Here is a 16,134-nt window from a genome sequence, read left to right on the forward strand (position 1 = left end):
GGGCTTTGCTCGGAGGGGAGAGCAACCACAGGAAACCCAGCATGGTAGCAGGAGATGTAGCTATACAGATCCTGATGCTGTACTTCTTCCTTAGTTGTGCAAATGGCACAACATGCTCTGGTAGTGAAAGCCTACTACATATAGTTGACTGCCTACATACCCTGAGAAAGGAGCATGGCATTGGGGTTTGTGTAGGTGCATCTCCTGTGGGTCAAGCATCTCTCTCAGGAATTTATGTGCTGATCTTTTAGCATTCCTGGGTGGCAAGTCGATAAGGTCTAACATGTAGGCCGGGGCATCTCCATGAATGATTTTATGAACCAAAGTACATACTTTGATCGTAATACATTCTTTAAGAGGAAACCAGTGCAACTTTTCTCTTAGGGGTTTGGCACTTTCATATTTTGTTTTTCCAAATATAAGTCTGGCTGCAGTGTTTTGTGCTTACTGAAGTTTCTTGATGAATTGTTCTTTACAGCCAGCAAAAAGTGCATTACAGTAGTCTAAATGACTTAGTACCATTGATTTGTACCAGATTTCGAAAAATACCCCTAGGGAAGAAAGGTTTTACGCTTTTAAGTTTCCACATTGAATGAAACATCTTCCTTGTATTCCTCACATGGTTTTTAAGTGTGAGATTTCGATCAATGGTAATTCCAAGAATTTTCAAGGTGTCTGAAACGGGTAAAGTTTGGTGTGGATATAGTGGTGAATTTGCTTGTATTATATTGTGATGTAAGTATAAGACATTGCATTTTTTCTGCATTACGTTTTAATTGAAATGCATCTGCCCATGAATGCATGATTTGGAAGCTGTGGTTGATGTCATTGGTGATTTTTTTAAAATCATGTTTAAACGGGATATAGATTGTAACGTCATCTGCTTATATGTATGGATTAAGGCCCTGATTGGATAACGATTTGGCCAGGGGTGTCATCATTAGGTTGAAAAGGGTTGGTGAGAGTGGAGATCCTTGGGGGACTCTGCATTCAGGTATCGAAGAAGCTGACATATTCGAATTAGATTTCACTTGATATGTTCTTGTAGTTAGGAAGCCTCTAAACCAATTAAGAACGTTACCTCCAACTCCGAAGTATTCTGGGATATATAATAATATTTTATGGCTTACCATGTCGAATGCACTGGACATGTTGAATTGTAATTCATTTTGGCTTCTAATTTCTCTGCTTCTTTCCCAGGGCTTCTTGGCTGCTGGTTGGGGCTGTGGCCCATGGGGTTCACATTGTGCCCTGGATGTCAAACCCGAGTGGATGTGTCCCCCCTTCTCTCCCTATATCTCCTAGTTCCTTGGCCCTGTGGGGTTCCTTTCTGTTTCTGGAAGTCCTTTTTGTGCCTCGGCCCCTGGTGCTATCCAGGGGCCTTAAGTGCCTGGGAGGTGAGCCTTATCTTTACTCTGTGTTAAATAAAATAAAGCACAGTCTCTGGTTTGGCAGTGCTCCACAGTCTCTCTTTATTTTGGGCTCAGTTTGAAAGCCCCTAGGCTTTGCCTTGCCAGCAGGCAGTTTTAATCTGTGTTTTCGGACCCCTCGCCTTCCTCCTGCAGCTCTTGACGTTTCTAATTAGTTTTCATTTGAGCTATAATTCCTTTTATGGAGGCTTTCTCTTCTGAGCCAGTTTTATTCTGAGCTGCATTGGCCTTTCTTTGACTGGATTTTTTTAATGAAGCAATATTTATGCAGTGTGTCCACTTTGGGGAGGGGGGGTGCCTTTGGGCTTTTTCTCCTGAACCAGTTTATACCTGGGTTTCAGTTGAGTTTGGTGCCTCATTTGACTGTAGTTTCTGTAAAAAAAAAAACCAACAAAAAAAAAAACCCCACACACAAATATTAAAAACAAAAGTGGAGCCAGAGGTACATCTCAAGGTTCCAGAGTTCCCTGTCTTTTTGCCTCTCCCCCCCACTCCTCCCAAAAAATAAAACCAGACCATTTTGCCTCATATCTTTCTCACTAGTAGCTAAATTCTATTCAGGTGTCTTGAAGAGAGAGTCCAGTTTGTCTTTATAAGCATTTATCCAAGGGTAGAGAGAGAATCCTTTAGATTTCAGATAAGTCTGTTACTTTTCTTCTTGTCTGAATTTTACTTCCTACAAAACAGGTTCATGCTTTTGTCTAAATTTTTGATGTACCTTGTCTCCTCTTAGGAGTGCCAGTTGGTATGCAGCTCACTGTATTAACCATTAGGAGGAGTAGCCCTAATGGTTAGTGCAGTGGGCTTAGATCCTGGGGGACTGGGTTCAATTCCCACTACAGCTCCTTGTGACTCTGGCAAGTCACTTAACCCTCCATTTCCCCAGGTACAAAAAAAACCCCACATAAACCTTAGTTTGTGAACCCTATTTATTTATCACCAGTGATACAAATCAAACATATATAATAAAAAAAAAAAAAAAAAAAACCCAAAACTTAAACATACCATATATCATAAAATGGCCATAAACTACAAGCATTATTCTTCATTAATAATATAAACACTAGTTGCTCCTACATAAAAGCTTGGACAGACAGCATTTTTAACAGTTTATTAAACTGAACCACATTGCTGCATAAACATTGTAGTCCAGGGAGGGCATTCCATAAACGAGTCCCAGCAATAGTGAAAGCAGATAGCTCTTATCAAACATATCAAACTTTTGCTGCTGTGTCCAAAGATAAGCGTGTTGCGCTTTCTGAGCACGACTATCGTCATAGGCAGTGCGCATGAACAGTTTGAGTAAAATAAAGCGGAGCTACTGTATACAAGGCATGATGAGTCAAAACCAGTACCTTAAAGCAAATTTGAAAAAGCACTGGCAGGCAATGCAGCTGCTTCAACACAGATATTGTGTTCAGTCCTAGGAATCTCAGCTACAAGCCTAACCACCATATTTTGAACCAACTTGTCATGAAACACCTAGCCACCCGCCTGGGGTTACCCCATGGCTACTTCGAGGGTCTATCCCCAGCACAGCTCAAGTCTGCCTGCACCTGCCGCTTGTCCTCTACACTAGCACCCTTCTTACCAACTGGGTCAGAACTGCCGCTGGGTGAGTCTCACACTCTCAAATTATCCACAGTGATTTCTAGGTTACTGGAGGCCACACTCCTAGTGGTCCCCCAGTTCCCAGAGAGCACTCACAGACCCAACACACAAACCACCAGGATTCTTTTCAGTCCAGACAATCAGGGCAAACAAAACACTTGTTTTATTCTCTTAAAAATATTGGACAGTGGACAGAAAAAGTGCAATCTGCAAACAGTAACAAGTAACTGAAAATGGATCAATTAGAATACTAACTAAACATTTGTTTACTTTCTTTCAAGTATCTGGGGAGATCAGGACATATAACTGCTCACCAGTTATCAAATATAACTTTTTACAGGGCTTCAGCAAAGAGCTTTCTCTCTCTCTTCTCCCGTGCTGAAACTGGACAAAAGCCAGTACACTTCAAATGAAAATGAGCTCCTGGACCAATCAGAGCCCAGAACAACTTTTAAAAGTATACTGCTTCTTACTTCCTATCTATGTGCTAAAACTAAAAAAAGAATGTTCATTTCCCTGTAACAGCTTACAACAAAGAAACACCATCTTCTGGCCAAATAGGAGAAATACACTGGGTGACCAGAGAAGTGTAGCATTGGGCGTGTGCTAGATGTGATAACATTGATTTTATCAAAGCCTTTGAAACGGTTCCACATTGATGGCTAATAAACCCAGAAACCACCAAGTGGGTTCAAATGGTGCACAGACTGCTAGAAAGAACCATGTCTGTGATTGACCTGTATGATGTGTATGCCTAACTTGTCAGAGCCCTGACCATAAGTCCTCTCATTATTCTCGTTGTGCTAAAATGCAGAAGAAAACTCGAAAGTTGAGCGGTTCTGCTTGAGACTTTTTGGCATGCATAAGGCCGCTCTAGCGATATCAGCATTGAAAGTACTGCCTCAATCTTGGGTGCTGATAATGCCTGCTCAGGCCAAGCATCCTCAGACCTAACAATGAGGACTTGTGTGGATTCCGCTTTGTCCTCAGCACCAAGTGAAGGTGAAGAAGCACCAGCATTGGTCCTCTTTGACGTATGGTGCCAGAAGCTTTGGGACACTGGCCTCGCCTGTACCTGAGAAGCATCAGTGCCGTGAGGACTCCTCTCCCTCCATGGAAGTGGTGCTGATGTGCCAGTGTCCCTGAAATTGAGACCCTTCCTACGATTTGGCTCAGATATATTCACAAGCTTTCTCCAAGCTGGTATTGGCCCCACTTTTACTGATGCCAGCCCTTGAGGACCAGCTTTGGGTTATGTTGTAGGAAGAGCTAGAGTGCATCTTGGCTCGATGCGACATGGCATTGAGGGCCACTAGTGCAGACTGTGGTACTGCTTTATATCCTAGAGACCCATGCTTTTCCTGTCAGCTGTTTGTTGATGCTGGTGCCTCACTGGGCACCAGAGCTAGCTGATGTGGTGCTCTCTTCCAGTCTGTTGAAGGAGGAAGCAGTCCTTGAAAGGACTTGTATCCTGGCACTCCTACCCAGAGCCTGACCCTGCACCCAGTAGGCCTCGGTAATTGCAGACTAGACATCCCATAAGGAGTCAGACTGTTTCTGTTGATCTGAGGAGAGATCCCTTGGCCTATCTTCAGACCCTTCTCCACAGGGGAGTTATCTTTTGTCATTTTTTTTGAGGGGAAATGGTGGACGACATTCCATTTAGGCTGCGAATGATTATGTATGTTCCTGTGTTGTATACCACCTAGGTTGACTGGATAGAGTGGTTTATAAATATTTTAAATAAGTTGGTTGAGGATGAGCCCAGGGGTGAAATGTTGCATGTGCTTAATTCTTTTCTGAAAGAAGCTGTGACAGTGTCCATTCACAACGTCCTTAATGCACAGATGAAGAATTGGGAGAGCTTGCTCTGTGTAGGTTGGTCCTAAGAAGGCGACTTCATATATAGAGTCCTGAAGGCTCCCGTGTTCAGGAAGCTGCAGCTACCACATCATTCCATGGTTGACTCCACTTTCAAGAGCCAGAAGCTCAAGGACCCATGCCTTAGCATCCCCAGGCAGGGATACTTGCACTCTGGAGTCTTTTGGGAGAGAGGTTTTACAATGCTCTATGCTCATTTCCTGCATCCAGCTTTGCCAGCTCTATATGAGCATTTACTTCAAGAACATAAGAATAGCCAATGGTCTAGCCCAGTATCCTAATTCCAGCAGTGACCAATCTAGGTCACAAGTACCTGGAAGAAGCCTAAATAGTAGCAACATTCTATGCTACCAATCCCAGGGCAATCAGTGGCTTCCCCCATGTCTGTCTCAGTAGCAGTGTGTTCAGGTTTGCAGATGCTCTCCCACTAGAGCAGTCCACAAAACTTTGCTAGATAGCTAATAAGCAGAAAGTGTCTAAAGCATATTGCTCGGGCCATTTTGATACTTTTGCTATTGCGTCCAGGCTTTTTGCTGTAGGCATTGGTATCCATAGACTCTCATGGCTGTGTGTATCAGACCTGGAGCCAGCAGTTAGGGAAAAGTTGCGAGACATTCCTTGCCATGGAGACAATCTTTTTGAGGACAAGGCGGCAAAGATGGCAGACCTCATAAGAGAGAACTGATAACATCAAGTCCCTCTTTGCTCACTCCTCCTGTGGCTTCCACTTCTTGAAGGTTTTTCACAGAGGTTCACTCCCTTGTTCCTTTTCAACAGCAGGGCCAACCTCTTCATTCCTGTCCATAGCAGTAGCAGGTCCAAAATACACTGCTCCCCAGTCTAAGCAAGGGGTGAGCTTTTGACTGGCTCCATCAGTGCATAGCCACCATAAAAGTACCAATCCCAGATGGGCCTACTGGTGGGAGGGAGGCTGAATTTATTTTCCAGGAAAAGTGGCCTCTATAACCTCAGACCATTGGGCTCTGCAAATTTTCCAGGAGGGTTACACGCTCAGTTGGCATCAACTTTCTCCAAATTGCACACCGAGAGCAACAAAATTCAGCTCTCAGCACAGGGAAGTGCTTGCAGAGGAACTTTCCTCCTTTCAAAAGGCCCATACAGTTGAATCCATTCCACAAGGGGAGAAAGGGGAAGGATTCTATTCCAAGTACTTCTTTGTGCCCAAAACAGAGGGGATTTTGTCCTATTCTAGACTTAAAGGCCCTGAAGAAGTATCTGGTCATGGAAAAGTTCAGGATGATTTCCCTGGCCACTCTTCTTCCCATGATTCAGAAGCATGTTTGGTTATGTTCTTTGGACTCGAAGGATACTTACACCCACTTCCAGATGCATCTCACAAACATTGTGGAATGGAATTGTGGAATGGTGTGGTTGGAGTGGAATTGTGAGGTTCTGGCACCATGGATGTTGATGGAATTTGTAGTTCTGTATTTTTGGTTCCTTGGTAAAGCGAGCAGCGAAACATGGTCCATGTTGGGTGGGACCTGTAAAGAAAATAAAAACCTTGTTTTATTGATTGTGGATTAAAGTTTTTTGATATCTAAGGACATTCAGTATATTTGGATGGCAGTCATATGAAGATACTTTTTTTTAGCCAGGCCCGGGTGTGGGTATGAACTTAATGCGTGCATTTTAAAAAAAGGTTTTGGTTAATTTTATATGAGGATGTGTGTGTTAGTTTTTTTGAGTAGACTTAATCCCCGTGAGTTTTGTTTTTTGATGCTTATTTCCTGTTTGGGGTAATTTTTGGAATGTATTTCCTCTCATTTTTGTTTGTTCTGCACCAAACCCAGGGTAAGCAGTGACTTCCCCATGTCCTATCTCAATAGCAGACTATAGACCTTTTTCCACCAGGAACTTGTCCAAACCGTTTTTAAACCCAGATACACTAACTCTTGTTACCACATCCTCATGCAACAAGCTTAACTGTTTGTTGAGTGAAAAAATATTTCTTCCTGTATTTATTGCAAAAAAAAAGTTAAAACACCTAACATGACTTTTACCCAAACAAGGTCCTTGTTCAGGGGACAAGTGAAATAAAATTCAAGCAATACATGTTCCTCCACGACCCTCCAGACCGGTCAAGACGCGTGGGTTATGTCCTCCTACCAGCAGAGGGAGACTGAGAAACACTGAGCTTTTGAATGCTGTATATATAACCTGTGCAGTACATCCACTAGCCAGTATTTTCTCAGTCTCAGCAGAGGTAGAAGGACAGCCTGTGCAGTCTTCGATGGTCTGGTGAGGTAGTTTGGATATTAGGTCACGGGGACTGGTGGGTTTCCTGACCATTGTCTGTTTCTTGGCATACCCTGTACGTGTGTTTAAAAAAAAAAAAAAAAAAAAAGAAAAAAAAAAAAGAATAATAAGTGCTTCGGGGCCCTGGGTCCGGTGGGGCCCAGTGTTTTCCCCCTGGGGTGTTACACCTATTTTGGGTCCCTCCCCCTGTGCTGCTCTCTGTATGAGAACTTGGCAGCTTTGTGCCTCGGCTGCTTTCCTGGTACTGTAGCCTTGAGTGCCTTACAATTTTCAGCTGCCAATTTGATGTTACTGTCTCTTTAAGGGTAACAGTGAACTTTCTCCTGCTCAGAACGAACGGAGGTGCAGTTCGTTGGTAGAGCGTGAGAGCAGCGCGAGTGTGTTGAGTGAAAGTTGTTTGGATCCGACTCACGCGACATTGTTTTTGGTTTGCCCTCGTGTTTGGATGGCGGGTAAACTTCTACGGTGTCGCGCGTGCGCGCGCCGCGGTGTGGAATCCCCGGGAGCTCAGTGCCGTTTTTGCGGCGAACCGAAACAGGTGCCGGTAGCAGCGGCTCCCCCCGAGTTAACTGCGGAGGTCCCGGCAGTTTCGGGTGTTGCTGGGGCAGTGGGGACGCCGCTCGGGACAGCGTCGGCGGTTCCGGTTTTGGCGGGAACGGCCGCCATTTTGTCAGCGGCGCGCACTGCGGACTCAGCAGTTTTTGGGCCCGCTTCCCCCATTTTGGTTGCAAAAGGCCCGTCTGAGGCTCCTGGAGGGGTTGGTTTCCCCCCTGAGTTCGTGTGGACCCTCTATCAGGCATGGAGGACGGGACCCCCTCAGTTGGAGGAGGGGGCTAGTACCTCGTTGGCTAAAAGACCACGGGTGGATTGGTCAGAGGACGGGGAGTTTTTTTCTCCGGGTGGTTCTGACGGAGCGCTTAGTGAATTGGGGGACCCAGAGGGGTTTGAAGGTTCGCAGGAGGCGGAGTGCCTAATTCCTGGTGAGGATCCCTCGGTGGTTCGTATTTTTCACAGGGATGAGCTGTCTGAGCTTATAGATCAGGTGTCGGCCACCCTCAAGTTTGATCAGCCAGAGGTAGCCATGGGGGAGGCTAGACAGGTGGACCCCTTAGTTAAAGGTATCCAGAGGAAGGCCCGGTCCTTCCCCATGAACAAGGACCTCCGGGATATGGTTTTTCAGGAGTGGAATGTTCCGGATGCGCCATGTAAAGTAGCGAAAGCCATGGCGAGGCTTTATCCTCTTCCGCAGGAAGATAGGGATTCTTTTAAGGCTCCCACTGTGGATGCCGTGGTGACAGCTGTTACTAAAGCCACGGCGATCCCGGTAGACGGAGGTACCGCTCTCCGGGACCCCCAGGATAGAAGGCTGGAATCATTTCTCAAGCGTAGTTTTGATCTGTCAGCTCTCGCCTTGCAGGCCTCGGTGTGTGGGGGCCTGGTAGCTCGGGCGTGTTTTCGTTGGGCCGAGAAGCTTCTGGATGATTCGGTGGATGTTGGTTCATCGGGGGTCCAGGAGTTAGCCAAGCTGGAAATGGGATCGTCCTTTTTGTCGGATGCTCTTTATGATTTGTTGCGGGCTTCGGCGAAGAATATGGCTATGGTAGTGGGAGCGCGTAGGGTCCTTTGGTTACGCGGTTGGGTCGCGGACGCGGCCTCTAAGGCTAAGCTGTGTTCGCTTCCCTTCAAAGGGTCCATGCTTTTTGGTGAGGAATTGGATAAGTTGGTGAAAGGTCTCAGTGATGCCAAGGCCCCTAGGCTTCCAGATTTTCGTTCCAAGGCGGCTTCCAGGGGTTCTTCCTCCCGAGGTCGGTTTAAGGAGGCTCGTCGGTATAGGCCAGGGAGGTCTAGTGGGGCTCCTAGGGGTCGTTTCTTCCAGCGCACCCAGTCCTTTCGTGGGAGTCGTCGCGGAGGGCGTGACTTTTCCACGGGAGGTCAGGTCCTGGGGCGTAATGCACAATGAAGGTGTGCGGGCCCAGGCTCTGGTTCGGGTCGGGGCTCGGTTGAGTCTTTTTTACCAGAACTGGGCCCAAATCACTTCAGATCAGTGGGTTCTCGAGGTGGTGCGAGACGGCTATGCCCTGGAGTTCGACAGTTCACCTCCCGAAAGGTTCTTGGAGTCCCCTTGTCATTCGAGGCTCAAGCGGGCAGCTGTGCGGGATACGTTGGCTCGTCTGATCAGGCTGGGAGCGGTGGTACCGGTTCCCCTCGCTCAGCGCGGCTCGGGCTGCTATTCGATCTATTTTGTGGTCCCAAAGAAGGAGGATGCCTTTCGGCCTATCTTAGATCTAAAGAGGGTCAATGCAGCTCTCAAGGTTCCCTCGTTTCGCATGGAAACGTTGCGGTCGGTCATTGTCGCGGTTCAGGACGGAGAGTTTCTAACGTCTTTGGATTTGACAGAAGCTTATCTCCACATTCCTATTCGTGCTGCTCATCAGCGATTTCTTCGCTTTTCGGTGTTAGGGAAGCACTTTCAGTTCTGTGCTCTTCCTTTCGGACTAGCAACGGCCCCCCGAACGTTTTCCAAGGTTATGGTAGTAGTGGCAGCGGCCTTGCGGAAGCAGGGGGTTCTAGTGCACCCGTACCTGGACGATTGGCTGATTCGGGCCAAGTCCAGGTCGGAGAGCGAGCTGGCTACTGCTCGAGTGGTTCAGTTTCTTCAGTCTCTGGGCTGGGTAGTGAACTTCGGCAAGAGTCATCTGGGGCCGGCGCAGTCGCTGGAATATCTGGGGGTGCTTTTCGATACCAAGAAGGGTCGAGTATTCTTGCCAGGTCCCCGGATTCGCAAGTTGCAGGGTCAGATTCGTCGGTTTCTGGCGGACTCAGCACCGACGGCCCGGGAGTATCTGCAAGTCCTGGGATTGATGGCGGCCACCATAGAGGTAGTTCCGTGGGCCCGGGCACACATGCGGCAGTTGCAGTCAGCTCTTCTCAGTCGTTGGTCACCACTGAGTCAGGAGTTGGACAGTCGTCTTCAGCTGGCGGTAGGCCCACGCCTCAGTCTCCGGTGGTGGCTAGACACAGAAAATCTGGAAAAGGGAATGCCGTTGGAGGCCCCGCAGTGGGTGGTCCTCGTCACAGATGCCAGTCTGCAAGGCTGGGGAGCTCATTGTCTCGGACAAGTGGCTCAAGGTCGGTGGACTCAGTTAGAGGCTCAGTGGTCCATCAATCGTTTGGAAACTCGGGCCATTCGGCTCGCGCTTCAGGCTTTTCAGAGTCGCCTGTGCCGGAAAGCAGTCAGGGTGTTCTGCGACAACGCCACCGCCGTAGCTTATGTCAACCGTCAGGGGGGCACAAAGAGTCAGGCGGTCGCGGAGGAGGCGGCGCTGTTGTGCCAATGGGCGGAGAGTCACCTGCTAGCGCTCTCCGCGGCACATGTGGCCGGAGTGGACAATGTGGACGCAGATTACCTGAGCAGGCATACTCTAGACCCCGGAGAGTGGTCTCTGCATCGGTTGGTGTTCGAGCGCATTGTGTCGGTCTGGGGTCTTCCCGAGGTGGACCTGATGGCTACGGCCCACAATGCTCAAGTGCCGAGGTTTTTCAGTCGTTGGAGGGACCCTCGAGCGGAAGGGATCGACGCTCTGCTGGTGCCCTGGCCTCAGGAGTTGCTGTATGTTTTTCCTCCATGGCCGTTAGTCGGACGCGTAGTTCAACGCATAGCTCGGCACCCCGGACGGGTGATTTTGATAGCCCCGAATTGGCCGCGTCGGCCATGGTTCGGAGATCTGGTACGGCTGGCGGTAGCAGACCCTCTTCCGTTGTCAGATTCAGTGGTGTTGTGTCAGGGCCCAATAGTGATGCCAGATCCGGCTCGGTTCTCGCTTACGGCCTGGCTCTTGAGAGGCACAGGTTAAAGAAGAAGGGCTTTTCAGCCAGAGTTATCGCCACCATGTTGAGCTCTCGTAGGCAATCCACTTCGTTGGCTTACGTCCGGGTGTGGAGAGTTTTTGAGCATTGGTGCGCAGGCAGACAGGTTCTTCCTTTTCGTGCGTCTGTGACTGATGTATTGGAGTTCCTACAGGATGGTATGGACAGGGGTCTGGCCTTGTCCTCTTTAAAAGTACAAGTGGCAGCTTTGTCCTGTTTTCGGGGGAAGGTTCAGGGGAAGTCTTTAGCTTCTAGTCCTGATGTGGTTCGTTTTTTGAAGGGCGTGAAGTTGCTGCGACCGCCTCGGCGGCGGATGGTGCCTCCGTGGGATTTGAATCTCGTTCTGGATGCTTTGGTTAGGCCGCCGTTTGAGCCCTTGGTTGCTGTTTCGGACAAGGACCTTTCATTAAAGACGGTTTTCTTGGTGGCCATTACTTCAGCTCGGAGGGTGTCGGAGCTTCATGCTTTGTCTTGTAGAGAACCCTTTTTGATTTTTTCCAAGGAAAAGGTTTCATTGCGGCCAGTACCGTCCTTTTTGCCCAAGGTGGTCTCAGAGTTTCATGTTAATCAAGTCATTTCCTTGCCAGTCTTAGGTAATTTGGCGGGGGATACGGAGCAGCGTCATCTGGCAAAGCTAGATGTGCGGAGAGTCTTGCGCTGTTATATTTCCAGAACTCGGGAGTATAGAGTTTCTGATCGTTTGTTCGTTCTGCATGGTGGTGCAAAGAAGGGCGCGGCAGCTTCCAAGGCAACGATAGCAAGGTGGTTAAAGGAGGCGATTGTTTCGGCTTATTTGCTAAAGGGTCGCTTGGCTCCTAAGGAGTTTTCGGCCCATTCTACCAGGGGAATGGCGGCCTCTTGGGCGGAATGTAGCATGATTCCTCCGTTGGATATTTGTCGAGCGGCGGTTTGGTCTTCTTTGCATTCTTTTGTTAAGCATTATAGGATTGATGTGCATGCCAAGGAAGAGGCAGGTTTTGGGGCTGCAGTGTTGACCTCTGGCCTTCGTGGATCCCGCCCGTAGGATATTTACTGCTTTGGTACGTCCCACGCGTCTTGACCGGTCTGGAGGGTCGTGGAGGAAGGTGAAATTAGATCTTACCTGCTAATTTTCTTTCCTCTAGACCCTCCAGACCGGTCAAGGCCCGCCCTGTCTATATGTCTGTATGTATTGTAGGCCAGGAGGTATGGTTGGTCTGTTGTTATTTCTTGGCAGCTGTTGATTGTTGTGTCTATGGATTCAGACTCGGTTTTACCAGTTTTTGTTGGTTGGAGTCTGAACAGGTGTGACAGTGTTTGGTAGTCCACCTGTGGAAGCACACACGAAAAAAGGGACACAGTAAGAGAAATAAAGAAAGTGTCCAGTTGGCAGTGACCACGTACAGGGTTGCTCTTTATAGTTAGTGTTATGGTTTCTCTGCTTTGTTAGTGTTATACTGGCTAGTGGATGTACTGCACAGGTTATATATACAGCATTCAAAAGCTCAGTGTTTCTCAGTCTCCCTCTGCTGGTAGGAGGACATAACCCACGCGTCTTGACCGGTCTGGAGGGTCTAGAGGAAAGAAAATTAGCAGGTAAGATCTAATTTCACCATATTTCATAATGAACAGCATCCATTGTATACCTTTAGATGTGTTAGTTGCAAGTAATATGGCAGTCACCCACATGGTTGTCAGTCCACAAAACACTATTGCCTAGGCCACGGCTTAAGTGAAAGCAATCATTTCAGTCAGGCAGTGTTGAACAAACAAATTAAAAAATTGCTAACTTTTTACACCATCTCTGTCAGGAACTCAACAGGAAAATCCTCAGTGTTTGAGAAAGTGATAACCTTTGCTTTAGTGTCTGTCTTTTTGCTTGAAATTGGAGAAAGTAAAATTGCTCATCTGTAACGGATGTTCTTCATAGTTAATATAATTCAATCACACTTACCTTCCTCTCAGTTTCATATACATAGCTATGTATGCAAGACTGAGGGGAAGTGTGAGGCAGGTGACTGTGTGGTATTATCTGCACATGCTCATTAAAAACAAACTACTTTCTGACTACCAAAAAAGTTAATTTTTTGGTTCTGTTGGATGATGACATCCACTTGTGTGGCTGACGTATTCTGCTGTCTACAGAGATCACCTGCAAGGTAAGTAACCACACTTCTGTTCTTTGGAGCATTTCTTGGAGGTAGAGGGACAATATGCCTTGGGACATCTTAAAGTGATCTAGAATATTTCATAGTGGAAATATCAGTTGATTCTATACCACACTGAATTTTGGAATAAGATGGAGTGGTGTGAGGTGCTGGGAAGATTATCAGAAGAGAATGGATGGGTGGCAGTGCATTGGAGTATTTCAGAACAGGAGAGACTACTTCTTGGTTTTCAGCTTATGCTGCCTGGTGACTGCTTGCTTTTTCTGTTCTTACCTTTGGCAGTGTATTCCAATGCTCTGCAGGAGTCTGCAAACAGTATCCTGTATAATGGACTGATTGAAGAGCTGGTGGATGTTCTTCAGATAACGGACAAACAGCTAATGGTGAGTTCCCTTTCTCTGGATGCTTTTCTCTCTTCTCCTCTTAGTATGAAAGCAGTCATGGAAAAGAGTACAAATACTGGTTTTACGGCATGACCATAGTTGACTGAATTCTCTATCAGCATAGCTTTAGGTTTTGAGGGGTTGTTGCAGAGAAATACGTGATAGGGCAAAGCACTGATGGTTGAGTGCATGGCTTCTACCATGAGATTAATGAGAATATTCTGCAGTGATGTTAATGAGAAAATATTTCAAGTAAACAAATGAAATGCAAAACATACAGAGCTTGTGCTAATCAGGGAAAGGCTGCCAGTCACATGCACACAAAGGTTCTGCAGTATGGATGGCTTCATTGTGCACATGTCTGAAGAAAACAAGTGCCAGCACACATCTGTACCAGAAGTAGAATGTTCTGTGAATAAATATTAGCCTCACAAAAACGTCTTGCACATAAAATTTTTGCAAAGCTAATTATGTGCAGAACAGCATTCTGTTCCATGCATACATTTGTGTACTGGAACTTTCTTTCCTTTTTGTTTTCAGACATGCACACAGAACTGTTATTTCCCATTCTGTTTTAAAGTGAGATACCTGTTATGGTTGCAGCATTAAAAAAAAAAAAAAAGTACTAAATTCTCTTGACTAGCCCTTCTACACTGCCTCAGACGTGGCAGTAAATTTTTCATGCTGTACGTGCTTTAAAATACATTCTTTATTTGTATCCCACATTTCCCCACCTATATGCAGGCTCAATGTGGCTTACATAATACCGTAAAGGTGATTGCCAAGTCCGGTATGGAAACAAATACAATTTCATATTAGGGTCGGGTAAGGATATTATATTCAGGTACATAGGGATAGAAAATAGGAAGGAATATATAATGTCCAATACAATCTATGGTTTTGCTGTGTTGCAGGGTTGAGGCATCTAATTTTGGTCGGTGGGGGTGGAATACCTAATAGGCTTATTGCCATCCATTTTAATATACTTTCTCCGAGGACAAGCAGGCTGCTTGTTCTCACTGATGGGTGACGTCCACGGCAGCTCCCTCCAATCGGAATCTTCACTAGCAAAGGCCTTTTGCTAGCCCTCGCGCGCCCATGCGCACCGCGCATGCGCGACCGTCTTCCCGCCCGAACCGGCTCCTGTTCGTCAGTCTTCTTTTGTCCGTGCTCGGGACGGTCGTGTTTTGCCGCCGTTTCGTGCCCCTCAAGTTGACCTCGCGCATCTTCGCGATATTCCCTTAAAAAAAAAAAAAACCCGATCCGGTCTTTACCCCTTTCCCGTGTTTCCAGCTTTTTCCCCGCGTAAGTTTCCTTTCGCTTTCGGGACCGGCCTATTTGGCCTCGGTACGGGTTTTTTCTCCCTTCTTTTTGGTGCCTTTCGTCGTCAACGCAAATTTTGATTTCGCCGGCGTGATTTTTCCGCCCATGTCATCGAAGTCTTCCAGCGGCTTCAAGAAGTGCACCCAGTGTGCCCGGGTAATCTCGCTCACTGATAGGCACGCTTCGTGTCTTCAGTGTCTGGGGGCTGGGCACCACCCGCAGGCCTGCAGTCTTTGTGCTCTTTTGAAAAAGAGGACTCAGGTAGCGAGATTGGCCCAGTGGAACGCGTTGTTCTCGGGCTCTTCGACGACAACAGCACGGGACTCGTTGAGTGCATCGACGTCGACAGCATCGAAGTCTTCGACCTCTGCATCGGCATCGACTGCATCGAGGCTTCTACCTCCTGCATCGTCGGTACCGAGACATCGAAAGGCTGCGTCGACGTCGGTGGTACCGGGACCTCCACTATTGCTGATGTCGTCGGACGGTGGTGCTTCGTCTGGAGTGCAGGTGAGGGCTGTCCATTCCCCTGCTGGTGGCGGAGAGCCTTCGGGTGGGTCTCCTCCTGCCCTGGGGGCTCCTGCAGTACAGCCCCCCCGAGATCGACCTTCCTCGGCCCCGAGGAAGCGACGGTTGGATTCTGCGTCCTCGTCGGTACCGGGAAGCTCCGGTGACATGCTTCGCTTGAAGAAGTCGAAGAAGCATCGACACCGGTCTCCTTCCCATCTCAGTACCGAGAGCTCTGGGTCGCCGAGGGAGTCGGCACCCAGTAGGCATCGGCACTGGGAGGACCGCTCACCCTCTATTCAGGAGGTGTCGATGCGCTCCCCCTTGGACAGCCCGGAACCGCCTCCACTCCCGGAACAGACTCTGACCTCGACGCCTGCATCGGCTTGAGTCTTTCTCCACAGCCGCTCTGCACAAGAGTCTCCGGGCCGTTCTTCCAGAGATTCTGCAGGGAGCAGAAGTGGGTAGGTGGTGTAAACCGGATTATGTAGCACTGATCAGCTTATTTCCTAGAGCCTCATTGCGGGGTGGTGATGTAGCATACCGGCTGTTGTCTACTGGGGTAGATGCATCCCTGTGTTCAGTCTTATTCTCTGCTATAGTCTTACGACTAGTGCAGGAATAGCTAATGTGCATGCACCTCAGAGACTGGTCTGCCTTTTTTGTTATATCTGTATACATCTGCACACTTTATAGTGCCAGAAA

General features: G+C 47.7%; 1 protein-coding gene across 1 annotated transcript in view; it reads left to right on the plus strand.

Annotated features, from left to right (window-relative positions):
* The window catches only part of HUWE1 (HECT, UBA and WWE domain containing E3 ubiquitin protein ligase 1), a 1,034,695-nt gene that overhangs the window by 144,653 nt on the left and 873,908 nt on the right, over positions 1-16,134 (plus strand). Inside the window, 1 exon segment of the mRNA XM_030194273.1 lies at positions 13,499-13,599. Coding sequence (XP_030050133.1) covers positions 13,499-13,599 — 101 coding nt within the window.

This window comes from Microcaecilia unicolor, chromosome 2, assembly GCF_901765095.1.
Source record: "Microcaecilia unicolor chromosome 2, aMicUni1.1, whole genome shotgun sequence".
NCBI classification, from domain to species: domain Eukaryota; kingdom Metazoa; phylum Chordata; class Amphibia; order Gymnophiona; family Siphonopidae; genus Microcaecilia; species Microcaecilia unicolor.